At 48.9% G+C, this 14,244-nt stretch overlaps 1 protein-coding gene across 1 annotated transcript; it reads left to right on the plus strand.

Moving 5' to 3' along the window:
* The first annotated feature begins 7,535 nt into the window (after nucleotides 1–7,535).
* CCDC195 (coiled-coil domain containing 195) lies at nucleotides 7,536–12,555 on the plus strand. Its single transcript, XM_087739789.1, has 3 exons — nucleotides 7,536–7,800; nucleotides 9,208–9,469; nucleotides 12,423–12,555. The coding sequence occupies exons 1-3, from the start codon at nucleotides 7,536–7,538 to the stop codon at nucleotides 12,553–12,555; spliced, it is 660 nt and encodes a 219-aa protein (XP_087595915.1).
* The last annotated feature ends 1,689 nt before the right edge of the window (nucleotides 12,556–14,244 follow it).

Below are 14,244 nucleotides of genomic sequence, written 5' to 3' on the forward strand. Positions count from 1 at the left end.
TGACAATGTACAGGTATTTATGGAAAGTTATCAGTAATGCAAAACTGAAACCATAATTACTGACTCTTCTGTCCAGGTTGTTGAGGTTCTTCATGCAGTTCTTAACTCCTCACAAAAGCAAGTAATCTTGAAGTTCTCAGTACGAACATCTCTCCCTGAACAGCAGCAAAGAAATGCACGTTTCCCTTTCTTCCCCTTAATTACTCCCCAGCTTTATAGAAGATGCATTTTCTGTGTTCTTTTTAAGCTGTGCTCCCCATATGCTGTTTCAATTAGCTATAATCGTTCGTTTTTGTCGGAGAACAGCTGTGAGGGTGTTTCTTGCCCTGCAATATGTTTTCATGACCTGCAAATGCCGCGTAGTGTTCCTATAGTTCTGAGTCACGTTTTAAATGTATTTGCACAGATTGCATATGGTGTGACATCTTACAGCTACATAGATACAAATAGCCTCACATACAGTTTATATGGTATGTTTTGTTTGAGAAAAGAAAACTGAGTATGAAATAATTATTATTTTTAATTTGAGGATGGATTTTCTGCTTGGAGCTGCTCCGTAATCATGAGGCTATCTCCCACGAGTGATGGCTTGTTTTAATTTGAAAGCTATCGCAAGCTCTGTGCAGGTAACTATGGGCCCAGCTGCATGCTCCTAGTTATGAAAATCTCCAGCTGGGCATATAGATTTTCTTGCATGAGGCATGGTTTTGTACTCTGTAGCATATGTTGTGCTTGCAGGGAGCTGGCATAAAACAGATTAATTCTGATTATTCCAGACTAACTTGAGGATCCATTTAAAGGGAGAGAGACCCAGAGGCTTGGAAATGCAATACGGAGCCCTGAAGTGATCCCTGAAACGTTCGAAACATTTCTGTAGCCTTGCTTCACTGCCAGCCCAGTCCAAAACCGTAGCCAAGGTTTTCGGATGTGACTCATGTATCTCGGAGTTTCTATTTCCCATGTTCAGGTTACTCCTGGTTTTTGGAAAGTATTGAGCATCCCCTGCTGGAAACCAGACCCCTTTCAGAAACCTCGAATACTCAAAATCAAAGCAACACTAGTAAGATCATTGGGCTGTGTACGCCAAGCTAGAGGTTCAGCGTGTTGCACAGGGACTTGGCTCCCTGCAGCCGCTGAAGCGAGCAGGGTGCTCACAGGGGCTCCTTTTAACAGGGCTTGTGTGAGATTTTCTGCCTACACGTGGGGTTAAGGCACGTGGGGTCAGGCAAATGGTCCTTGCAAAAGGAAAAGGATGCTTAATGGGCATTAACAAGTTAAACCATTACCTGTAAAATAGACTAATCAAATAACTTTCTTTGTGCCATCGTTACCTAATTAGATTATGAAACCTGAGAATGCTTTAAACATTAGTTGATTTTTGCCGTCTTGTTTTCTTTCTGGGAGCTTGTGCAGCTCGCTTCCCACAAGTGCCTCGCTATACCCAGCGTGAGCAAAAGTCACCGCTCAGACATGGTTGAAAGGGAGCGTTTAATTAGTCATGAGTGTAAGGCAAGATTTCATTCAAGCATAAAAAGCAGCCAGCTTTATATTCTCTCATGCCCGGCTACACGTGAGGCCAGTGAATGTTTCCACAGAGTCTGCCCTTACCGCTCCCCGCTTCCTCTCCAAACGCTGCTGGTCGCGTCCGTGCCCCGGAGGCCGCCCGTGTCCCCCTCCCACTCCGTTTGCTGCCACACTTCTTCTCCCTGCTTCAATGTCAAGAGGAGAGCGCTGATGCAGACTTGCAGTCACCTTCTCGGGCTTATCCTGCCAATCCACTGGGTAATTTTCATTCTGCTGGGAAGTTGCTGCCCAAGCGCGCTCAGAAAAACAGCTCTGTACAGAAGCGACACTTGTCAGCTGCTGTTCCTGGCCTGGCGAGATGCAGCGGCTGGGAAGGCGGCTCCCGTGCAGGGTGGTGGGGCTGGCTGCAGCACAGGCGGCAGATGTGCCGGCGGGCCCCCGAGCATCTCACCCTTGGCTGGGGCGGCTTTATGGGCGCTGCTGCAGTGCCCCTGCAGAGCCGCGCGTGTGAGGGTGCCGTCTTGGCCCTTTTGGATGGGTGAAAAAGGGGGTTCCTTCACAGTGCAGGCGGGCTCCAGTTCTGGGGGACATCCCGAAGCAGGGAGGACAGCCACCTGCCTGCTGGCGTGGTAGCACTGGCACCCCACTCACACGGGTGCCCCAGCACCGGCACACCTTGCCCTTGTCCTTCAGAAGGGGCTTAGGAATAGCAGATTTCAACGGTGCGATAGCTTGGAGCCAAAATTCACACTTTCCAGAGTAAGTGTGGAAATTTTTCAACATTTGTAGTTGTGGGAACGTACCAAAATGGGCCTCCAGGTTCTTCTGTTCAGCTGCAGAGTGATGCTAGCTCACAGGAGGTGGAGGTATTCCCACAGTTAAAACCGGGGGCACTCCAAACAGCCCCACAGTGAATTTAGCCGATCAGTAATTAGCTGATTGCTGTGGTGTAGGCCTGAGGCATTGCTGTAGAAATCTGTATGAGGTCCTGTACCTGCCTTCGCATTGGAAGCTCAGCCCTGGCGAGGAGCCCAGGCTGACCCAAGGAAGGAGCGGCGGCCCCACGGGGCCGTACCTCTCAGGTGGGGGCACGCAAGATGGGGCTGACAGCAGCATTCTCCCCGGGGACTGCATGGCCAGGGCACGTTAGAAAATTGTATTAAACGCAGATGTTATCATCAAACTTTAGAGGCTGAGCTGTTTTGTCCAATTATTAGAACATACTCAATTTGTGCTGCAACATCCTCTCTTAGAGAACCCTTCCGTTACAACAAGGATGCATTTCTTTGCGTGGCTGAGCATTTGCAGATGAAATTCATTCAAAGCAAGGTGCGACCTGGCCTGGCAGAGCAGCAGCTGCAGGACACTGATGCCAGCTACAGTGGCTGCCAGCACACCGGACTCGGGTCAGCAAGAGCCTTGTAGCCCGTGTCGCATGTCCCACCGCGTTCAAGCTGCTATTCAAGTGCTGGGAAGAAAACGCATCAATCAAGAAGAGCATCGATCTCAAACCTTCTGCTGAGCCTCAAGCAATAGGACTGGCCAAGTAAAGCATATATAGACTATGGACAATTTAGATGTCTAAATGTCTAAACTTTGAGAAGAGTGAAAGTGGAGAAATTAAAATCGAAAACAGGGAAAAAGATAAATTTACCTCTTGATTAAAATGGGGCAGCCACTGAGAATTAAATAAGGAGAAGGCCAATATGGGATAAAATTTTGACATTAAACCTGTTCAGTCCCTTCAGAAATCGAGCAAGGACTCGGGGCACAGCGACGTTCTTGCGCAGTGGCAACAGGAAGAATTGGGCATTGACCCTGAGTAGTGCTGCTGTTACGCTTTTGCTTGGTCATTTTTATAGGATGAATAAATCCAGCATTGCTGACATACGTGGCTGCTAATAGCAAACCTTCCCTGGAGACTCCTGCGCTGATGGAGATCTGGGCTTGGTGCAGGGATGATGGAGCTGCGAGCCGCGCTCACCCCCAGGTAACCCTGAGTGACGCGTCAGGGCAGGCAGGCTGCTGTGCTTTTCCTCCAGCCCCTCCCAGCGAGGCTGGAGATGCGATGCAGCGTTGCTGGTCCTCAGCAGCGTGACGTGGGGCCTCGCGGCAGGCAGGGGTGAAGGCGCAGCAGCTAGCAGGTGCATCGGAGGGGGAGGAGAGCATCATAAGGATGGAAGTCTATGGGTTAGGAGGAGTTATGATGCCAGACAAAAAGGAAGGGTGTTGGTTTATTGCAAAGTACTATCAGAAAGGGACTTTCCACCTCCAGTCACATTCAGTGTTCGTCCTCTGCCTCCATCTTCTCCTCCCCCAAACTGAAACCTGTCGCAGCCCAGCCACGCTCTGAGCAGCCCATGTTGTGGGAAGGGGCAGCCTCAGCTCGGGGCAGCAGCCCCCGCCGTGCTAGTGCAGGGTGCAGATGTTACAGCGCTGTGTTTGCCCAGCTTTGTGGGAAGCTGAAGCCTGGTACCTGTGCTCTGCCAGTCGGGTTTAGCCCCAGAGAGGGGAGACTCGGTCTTCTTGCGGAGAGGCTCCTCTGTCACTGGGAGGCATGACACACGTCCAGCTGCAGCATGTCTAGAAAATATCCACGCACTTACTGCTGATGGATTTTCAAGGACAAAATGTTGTGATTTGAAAAAAAAAAAAAAAAAAAGGAAAAAAATTAGTTTTACTGGAGTAGCAATGAGTTCTCTGGTTTTTTTTCTCCTTGACCTTCAGGGGAGCAAGAAAGCAGATTTGGCAAGTGAGACAGCTAGAAAAGCTATTCAGCAACGGCAGTAGCTGTGCAGGTGTTATTTTCTGCTGATGGCAGGTTTCACAACGTGCCTTCTCTGCTCACGGCGTAGCCCCTTCCCCAGGGACCCCCCGCCACAGCCACATACAGGCGCGAGTGTCCCACGTCGCCGTGCCGGGCAGGGGGAGGGAGCTGCAGAATGCCAAGTAGTGGCGGGATAAAGAGCTGAGCTCCTCCCAGTTTTGTATGAAGCTGCTCCGCAAGGCTTCTGCGTTTTGTTCACATGTTTTGTGTTGCAGTGCTACTTGGTATGCAGTTCCTACGGTCCACTGAATCACAGCACGTGCTCCAGCGCTCGCATGCAGGTATTGCTGGGGGGCTGCTTGAGCCCTGCAGCTGCCAGGATCCCCACCTCTGCGGCCGGGTGTTTTTCCTGGTGAAAAGGTTTGGACAGGGCTGAAGGTGAATACAACTTTACCTTGTTCAATGTCCTACAAAGCACAACTTGCCAAAGCAGCTCAGGTGTGAGAAGCTCTGTCCTTTCTATTAAATGTCATCAAGTTGAAGTATTTCAGAGTGAAAACAAGACAGCTATAGTTGTTTGTCATAGGCACAGGAAGGTACACTGAACATATGGCCAGCCAAAATCTGCAGCCTACGAGCGTGCCGCAGCCAAGAGGCACGAGCGTGTTGCCCACCTGCGGCAGGTGGAGCGGCACCACCCAGGAGCTGCCCAGCCCTGCCCCAGGTTAGTGGCCCTGCAGGTCCAGCAGCGCAGGCGCATGTCTTGGACCCCACCAAATTTACAAATATAAAGTTGCATGCATGGAGCTCTGTCTGCATATGGTGAACATGGTGACCAGCACAGCCAGCAAATTTAGCTTTGCCAGGTTTTCATTGTACAAAACCCTTGACCCATCTCCTCCCCCTGCCCGTTGGTGGCTGGGAGGGAATCGCAGCAAGAGCAGCAGTACGAGGTTACGAGACAAACGCCATTTCCTTGGAAGTCTCTGGTACAACAAAAGGTCCGTGCCCGCTCTGGTCTGGTTACAGTGGAGCGGCGGGCGTGGGATCAGAGGCGCAGATGTCTTCAGTTGCAGCTGGGGTAAGCTCATTGCTGAGCTGGCGAGCAGCCCCTGCCCATCCAAACCTGCCAGCTGTGGGATCAGCAGCAATATTATAATTACACACGAGTGCTGTCACTGCTCCAGTACCTGATCCACTTGCTGGAGAAACAGAAATATAAATTTGAAACCAGCACTGGAGGGTTGTTGCTATGTTTTAAGTCCTTGGATGACTCCAAAATGGAGGGGATTTGTATTTTGGTTCCAGCAGTTTTGCTCACCACACCTTGTCCCCAGCATGGGGGCACCTGCACATTTAAGCGGGGCTCCAAGCCCATTTCTGAGCCCAGCTTTGCCCACTCCTTCCCATTTGTACGTTGTTAGGCCCTCAGCAACGTGCACCTCGCTGGAGGGAAGGAAAAAACTCGGCATAAGCTGCTGCTGCTTCTTGATGCAATCAGGATGGGCTGGAGAGAGGACAGACGCGACCCACCAGGAGCTTTGCCAAAATGAATGCCAGCACATCAAGCCCAGACTGCCGCCAGCCCCGCAGCGGGCAGGGGAAACACAGCAGGGCCTGATGTGCTCTTCCCCTTGCACTGTGATCTCATGAGAGATCATGGATGCTGTGGGCTTTGTTTGCAGCCTGAAAACTCAAATTCATTTCACCGCTCTGCACGCAGCCTGAATTGAGAGAGGCTCCCGGGCGGAGACAGCAGGGCTACCTGTGACTCCTGCGGCTCCCGGTCCCCAGACTTGTGCCTGTGTCACTGGAAAAATCAGCATAGCTGCATATTCCTGCAGGTCTTACAGCAAGTCCCACCTGCCCTGGCTAGGCACAGCGTGTTGCTGTAGGTCAGAGGGGGGTAGTGAGCACAGCGTGAACTACAGGAACGACTTCATCCTTATGAAGTGCTTTTTGAGGATGCTGCTCCTGAGAAGGCAGCATTGCCCACACGGGAACATGCCCGAGGGCAAAGCTCCTTGTCTGCATCCCTGTTTTTCTCTCAGTTCCAGCAGTTTCTGCCCAACTTCCCGGTAGCTGCTTGGGCAGCAACGCCTCCTCACAGACCTGATGGCTTCCTCACGGTAGCCCTCCTCTGACACCCTCTGGAAAAAACAAAACTGAGTCATCTCTTGTTTTGAGCATCCCACACCAGCTTTCCTTTCTTCCCCCAGCCTCCGGCAGCAAAGCAGTGAAGTGCACGCAGCCAAAAGGTCTTTTTTTCTAAGATATTCCCAAGTCACTGTTGAGCTACTGGAAAGTGAATGGTCTCAAAGTAAAAGGTGTGTTAAATTATTTTCCTGCTGGCTTTCTGGCATTCTCAGTTTTGTATTTTGAAGTAAGTTGAGGGAGGGGGGGAGGATGTTCCATGGGTTTTTGCATTTTACTGCCAGCAGAAAGATGGCTTTAGGGACTAGGTGATGAGAGCAGCACAGAGGATTGTGTTTCCATTCCTAATGCAAGATTCATGCCCGGTCTGTCTCTCCTTACGCTCCTGGGATGCTGGTGCAGGCGCTCCACTCCAGCAAGCCTCCCTGGGCGCCCGGGAAGGGGCAGCGGGCTCTGCTGCGGCCTTTCAGGAGCGCTTTAGGTTACCTGCTCGTCCATCACAGCAGTTGGTGTACTTTGTTAATAGCAGGGGTCTTGCACTGTATCAGCTTTCATTTGGAAATTTAATTTTCCTTTGAGAAATTGCTAATTCTCTTCCAGATGCGCAGAGCAAAAATGAGTAATTTGGCCAGTGTTAAGGGAGAGATGAATTGCTGCCCAGCAAAGGGCAACCCCTCCCTCTGTGCCACGGAGGCGATCGCTGGCCTTTTCGGGTAAACCAGAGGAAATGGGCTCTGTCCTCCTTGGTCCTTTTGGAGAAAAACAAAGATGAGGCAAGCGAGGGGGCGGGAGGGTTTTCCGATGATGCAGCGATATTGTGTTGACAGTGATTTGTGCAGCGTGTAAGAGGCCAGCTCTGCTCTGAAAAACGAGACCCTGAATGAATAAATCATGGGCCCTCTCTTAGTAACCTGACAACTCAGTCCAGCCCTCCCAGTGGCGGGAGCTGGCCCGAGCCCTGCGTGCAGGGAGGGATTCCTATTGTCCAGAGGCTTTTAAGGGCAGGGTGCCTGCCGCCAGCTTAGGAGCTTCTCCGCAGGGCGGGCGCTTTGGTGGGGGAGCGGGGAGCCTTGCTGTGCGGCGTGGGACCATGGAGGGAAACGCGCATCTCCTCCAGGTCATCTGCAAGATGCGTTCCCAAATCAACAAGCTGGAGAGGGAGAACAGGGCCCTGAGGGGAGAGCTGCAGGTCTGCGGGCAGAGAGCTGTGCCACCAGAGAGAGAGGCAGTGAGAGGAGGTGGGAACGGCGGCGTGAGGAGCCTCGCCAATGATGGGGAAGGACCAGCTGGCTCTCCAGCATCTCTGCATGGAAGCATCATGGCCAATCCTGCTCCGGCACCAAAGGAGCAGACAGGTACCAAAGAGCCAGGGCTGTCCATGGCACCCACGTGTGCTGCCCGTGCAGGATCTCCCAGCCAGCTGTTACGTGTCTGCAGGGAACGGGAGATGAGCCACTAGCTGTCTGTCTGGTTAACTTGATGGAAGTGCTCTGGCCTCCTGCAGTGCCCACACCCAAAATGACCTTAACCGGGTGTCTCACTCTGTGATCTTTTTAGGGGGGGTACCTGCATCCCTCAAGCTGAGCTTAGTGGAGTATTTCACTGCTGCTCAAGCAAAGAGTTCAAGAGTTCAGTTTGCCTTTGTTTAAGCAGAATCTGACTTACTGCTCTGAGTTTTCATGGGCAAGGACTACCATCTTGCCCATGCCTGTCCCCTGTCTGTTCCAGACAGAAAAGGACCAACAGTTGTAATCATGATGTAAGCTCTCTTGCCTTAGTAAAAGATGAGAAAATCTCTACAAATAGTAACAAATAGTGATGGGTTGCATACATCACACCAGATGTGCAGTTTCTTTTTGCAGATAATGCAGTTAGTTTTGGCTGAGGGAGAGAGGGGGCAATGTATAGGAATACACTCTCTTCACGGTTTTATCAGAGGGAAAAAATGGAAATACTCCTCAGTTATAGAAGTCTGGTTGGGACTTCTGGAGGATTAAATGAAGGAGGAATTAGAGCAAAATGTTGTTTGGTGAGAAGTAGTTATCTAGAATTGGATGCGGTTATTGGCAGGATCAGGCTGTTAGGTATCGTACGTGCTTGAGGCCTGTCGCCTCCTTGTCTGGTGTCTCTGTCACGTCCAGTCTGCTGGAAAACTGCTTCACTAAGACAGCTTCTTGGCATTAGTATGGTGTGCGTTATGAGTTGTAGCTGCCGTTACAGCCCACGGGCTCCACAGGTCTGATGGCTGACCTAGCCTCAGCTCTGAGCCAGCCCCCTGGAGAGGTCCAGGCCGTGGAGAAATGCCCCCACAAGTTTTGACAGAGACAAGTCTATGAAAATGAACGAGATGAGAGGCTGACCAGTACTGGTGGATTCATGTGAAGCTAGATGAGTGCTGCAATCGAATAACGCCTACTGCCAAGCCCCCTGAGCCCAGTGGTCAGGTTACCAACCTGAGGGCCTCTTAAACTGGAGCTGCTGGTGGCTATGGATATCGCCAGCTTGGGAATAGCTGACTGGTCTTTTGGTGAGCATGAAAGATGAGCAAAGTGCTTTCCAACCTGGTGGCTTTTCCTCTCCATCTGCCTTCTAGTGGAAAGGGTGGGATCCAAAGAGGCTGTTTGGCCTCCTCTGCCTTTCAGCCTCCCCACGTACAAAACTTTTTTGAGCCAAAAGAAAGTAATTAAAAACACACTGAGGATATCTGAATTCTCATTATTATTGTTATTGTTCCTAGCTCTGCTTTTGTCTCTGCTACTCAGATGCCACCATGACCGTGCGGCGCTACTCCACCGCTTCACCAGCGCCCGCTCCTTCCAGCGCGAGGTCTCACCGGGCCAGCAAGAGGCCTCCGAGCAATGGGCTCCCGGGCGCGCCGGGCAGTGCCCCGCCACCCGCCCCTCCTGCTGCACCACAGCTCGCCAGCGGAGAGGAGAAAGGGCTTGAAAACACCCCGGCCAACTGTCTCTCCTACAGTCATTCCAGCAAAATGAAGCTGTTTCAGGAGCATGTCTACAAGTGCAGGTAGGTTCAGTTTGCCTTCACAGCATCACCGGCCTGGGCTGGTTGCAGGTTTCACCTCAGAACATATATGGACATTGCTTTGTGTTTTAGTTCGTTACCGGCAAAATCTTTGTTCGAATGTATATGCGCATGGAGCAGGCAGGAGACCTCTTTTGGGTAAGTTGTCCTGCTCCTCCTTGCAATGCGTGAGGATGGCCAGCGTTAGCAGTTTAAATTCACTATCAAAAGGAGAGGCTGAGGGGAGAGGGAAGGGGGTTGAACTCTTCTCTCCATTAAAACCAGGCAGAGTTTTGCAGATTGATGCATTGTTCTGACAAGCTAAGTCTGAAAAGGATTTTTAAACTTTGAACAAAAAGTATGGAGATATCAAGGAACTCTGAGCTGTGCTTTTGAAAGTGTGATTAATATGGCTCATGGATTTAGATGTACTGTATCATATTTCCCCTGTAATTGAAGCATTGCAAGTTAATGCTTTCAGCCTTGAGAAAAATATTCTCAGGACGGCTTCTAAATTAAGTGAAGGGGCTGCTGGACAGGCCCCGAGTGTCTCTGCTCATTGATGAGAAGCTTTCCAAGACAGGGCAACAATCAAAGGTAGAAGCACCAATAATGAGACTGATATACTAATGTCCTGGTCACGATCTCGTGCTGATATATGCACCCTGGGAATCCATGTAGATTGCTGGTTTTAGTGCTGATCATGGTGTGCTTAAAAGAAAAAGAGTCCAAGTGGCCTCAAAGCGTGGGAGCAGGGAGAACAGGGACAAGTCCATGGGTCTGCCTGCCCGCGCGTGTCCCGGGGCGACTCCAGCGGCCTCTGCTCAGGGGCTGCACGGCTGTAGTGGGTTGTGTTGCCTGCGTTGACGTGCCCGTCCGCATGGCCTGGCACGGCAGCTTTTACTCTGTACCCCCCTCGCACAGCAGCACGTACTCGGAGCAGACCAGAGCACAGCCCCTCGCGCTCCCCCTGCAAACCCAGTCAGGAGCCCAGCTCCTTGCTGAGAGGCTGGAGGGGACAACGGGGTCAAGTTTTCATAGGTACCTAGGTTTTCTTGTAAGGACATTTAAGGGTCAGATGTTTTACAGCATTTAAACACCTAAATTTAGTCCCTGGTAGGGAACTCGTATCATTTTCAAAAGCACCCTGACCCTGTAACTCTGGATTTCAGCATATGCTCTGCTGGGTTCAGGGAAACTTATGTGCACTCTCAGTGCACATAAATGCTTCTGAGGGGTTTGCCCTGAAGCCAGCTCGCATGGAAAGCCTGCGTTTAGGAAACACAGGGTCAGCGTGCAGGAGCAGGGACAGCAACGGCAAACGCTGCTGCTTTCTCATAAGGGGAAAAGAGCTTTCAAAGCAATCAAAATAGCAATGTAGATCTATTACAGCTAATGCCTTGGGACCTACAGGTTTAAAAGCACCAGTTACCCAGCGGCCAAAGGAACAGTGATGATTATTTTATCGCTATCTTTAGAGCTGCTTTGTCAGCTCTGAACAGCAGCGAGCGTGGCACCGTGACTCACGTCCACTCAGTGTTGGCTGCTTTAGGAGGAGAAATGGCTATGGAGGGAGCTTTTACCTAACCCCCTCAGTAGACTGGCTGATATCCTGAAGCATGAAGGTTTGTGTTTCTTATAGCAAAAAAAAGTTTAATATATTTTCTGGTCATAATGGTGGATGTTTCCATTATATACACAACGGTCTAACACAGACAGCAATCTTAGTAAGCTTTTAACTAGTAGGATAATTTGTGGCAATGAGTTCAGCAGCTAATTAAGCTCAATTTTTTACAGCGATGACATTTTTGCTTCCCAGCATGCTGGTCCATGTTCAGGTTCTCCTATTATTTGTTTATTGTAGTTTTCTCACATTTTGCTCCAAAGCTATAATGCTCTATGTGATGCTGAATATTTTTGCTTTAAAATTAACTCTGTAGAAGCATCACCTTGGATTTGTCTAGAGTGCGGTTGCATCCCAGTAATAAAATAACAGCACTGCTAACAAATCATCACTAATTTGCATGACTACAACATTTTGATTCGTATATGCTAAAGCATTATATATACCTTGATTCCTACTTTTTTGGTGAAGAAAAAGAAGACTAAATATTTGAATTCATTAGGCAGGATAAGAGAGGCTGAGAACTATTTTCAGGGCTATTATAGTAAAAGCTACAAGGCCTGTTTGGTACGAATGTCACCATTGGGGTGTTCAGGCTTGATGGTTCCACCGTCCAGTGGGAGAGGTCTAATTGGCAGGTGAGAAGGGGCAAGGAAATGGCGGAGGTCCTCTGCCCTGCAGGACACCCCCCAGTAACCATCAATAAATACTTGCATAGTTTCATGATTTTCCTTTCTCATGCTCCTCAAGGGCCTGAGTGAGCTGACAGCAATCGCAGAGGACAGTCAGAACAAAAACCAAAGCTCTGCAAAACCCAATTCATTTACTTGCCAAACCAACTAGTTTTGGGACACGTAAAAGAGCACGTTTCTCCCCCTGCTTTCGCAGCCAGTGTAACTTACCGTGTGCACACTCACCGCTTGGAAGCCACTGTTCTCACACCCGCTTGCAGCAGCTGGGTACTGATGCATATAAATATAAAGCCACTGAAGGACGCCCTGGGCCCGTGTGGGCGCATGTGCACCCTAAGGGTTCTGTACGCGCGTAGCTCCGTACGTACACACGCATCGGGCGCCGACAGAGAGATGTGAGGCTCGATGGAAAAAGGCAGATGCTTCCAGCAGACAGACAGACAGGCAGGCAGACAACACTACGCTTGGTCCCTTGGGAAGACCGTGTGAACCCCGTCCCAGCGGGGCATGAAATCCTGCCTCCATGCAGTGTGCAAGTGCTGAAAGCATTCACCTTTTACTTGCTGGGTTTTATTTTTTTACTTTCTTTGCACGTTTTATACATTTGTAATCCTTATAATGCTTTCTCATTTTTCTCTAGGTGTAAAGTAAAGGCCGTTAGTTTCCTCTTACCAATGGATATGTCATCATATGCTGAAAAGCAAGGCTCCCTCAAAGGCCCACAAAATCAGAGCACAAAACAGTTAACCACCATCGCTGAAAAGGATATGTGAGCTGGTGAATTTTTAAAGGCCCATTGATTCTCAAGATAAATTGGCCTTAAATGATAGCTGTGTCTCAGGTTCCTTTCCTGCAAAACGCTTTGGCAGGATGCCTGCAGAGAATCACCCAGCCTGTGTTTCGGGTCACTGGCCCGATGTTTAGCATGGAAATGGAAGCCACAACAAAGCCGGCTGGAAGCCCATACACCATGATGAAGCCACATGATAGCAAAGGTACCTCCACAAAGTAGCTTCTGCGCAACATGTCTCAAGGATCCCTTACCTTAGGACTGCTGTAAACAGGTTTTGAAGCTGGTTTTGATGTGTTTGTCACAAAAAGCAGAAACCATGCCACCCCTTGTGTTTGCCGATTCCCTTGCCAGAAAGGTATTTGATGCAAATGACAAAATAAGAGCTATTAAAGAGCCTGTGAGGTTTTCTCTGTAAAACTTTAAAACTTCACAGTACTAATACAGCAAAGTTAAGAGGGCGTTACAGAGTCAGTTAATGTTACTCTGAATTTCTGCAAAGCTTGGCAATGACTGTTTATGTCCATTTGGGGTTCACCTCTAAGGGAGCGCAGGGGAGAGTAGGTACTAATCAGTATGAAAATGTGACTACAAATCTGTTTCTGACTTGGTGCGTTCATCCAGCCGGGGACTAAAGGCTGTACACCAAGTCAAAAGAGGAGGAATTGTGAATATCAGAATTTTTCAGGAATGGCTTCTCAGCACAGCTCGGATCAAAAATCATTAGCAGAAATTCAGAAAACAGGTGCAAAACAAATGTGAGAGAACTACAAACAGCTTGTAAAAAATGAGAAGTGCTTGTTAGTTCTAGCCATATGAGTAAAGATAGTGTCCCACATGATTATTTTGATTACAAGTATTTATGGAACCAAAATACTGCAGATTGCTATTTCTTTATGTACAGGCCGCACTGATGATTGAATATTGTACAGAGAATGCATGAGCAGTAGATGTTTGTACCGATAACTTTAAGGAAGATTTTCATCTCATTGTCTACTCTTAAACTCTTGAGCTTTCAAAAGTGAAAGCAGAGACCTGGTGGAAAAAAAACCCTTCTGGATTTTCTGTGATGTTGTATACTTGCATAAAAATCTGTGCTCCTTTTTTTCATTTTGAAATTCACCATGTTTTGTATATTCAAGTACATTTTTAATATATTCTCACCAATGAAGTAATAATTTCAGTTTCACTGCTATTTTATTTGTGTATTTTTGTGTTCGGCTTGGGTCCATACAGAGTTGATTGTAATGTCAGAAGCAATGAATCGATGACTTCCACCAAATGAGGTTACAGTTTGGAAAGTTTACTGAACAGCTTGCTTTAGGAGGCATTTACAGGGAAGTGCTTTCTAAATGTTTTAAAGAAAGCTGCATTGTCAGAAACTAGACACTGCATATGTGTTCAGTTAAGTACCTAAATCCAGTTGATTTCACTTAGCAAAGTAACAACAATCACCTTTGAAAATCTGGCCCCTAGACCTTTAAGGTACCCAAGCTTTTGACAATTCATGTTTGAACACCAGATTTAATGGGATTTGGGAATCCATATGCTTCAGACAGCTTCCAAAAGTCTCAACTTTTAAATTTTCTAAGCCTCAGCTTCCATGAAGCAGCAGTGGGAATTCTCTTCTCCCACCCTTTTTGTGTCGATTCAATGTAGATAAGTCACTAAG

Source organism: Nipponia nippon, unplaced genomic scaffold (genome assembly GCF_047370975.1).
Source record: "Nipponia nippon isolate SJK-2023a ecotype South Korea unplaced genomic scaffold, ASM4737097v1 scaffold_7, whole genome shotgun sequence".
Lineage (NCBI taxonomy): Eukaryota > Metazoa > Chordata > Aves > Pelecaniformes > Threskiornithidae > Nipponia > Nipponia nippon.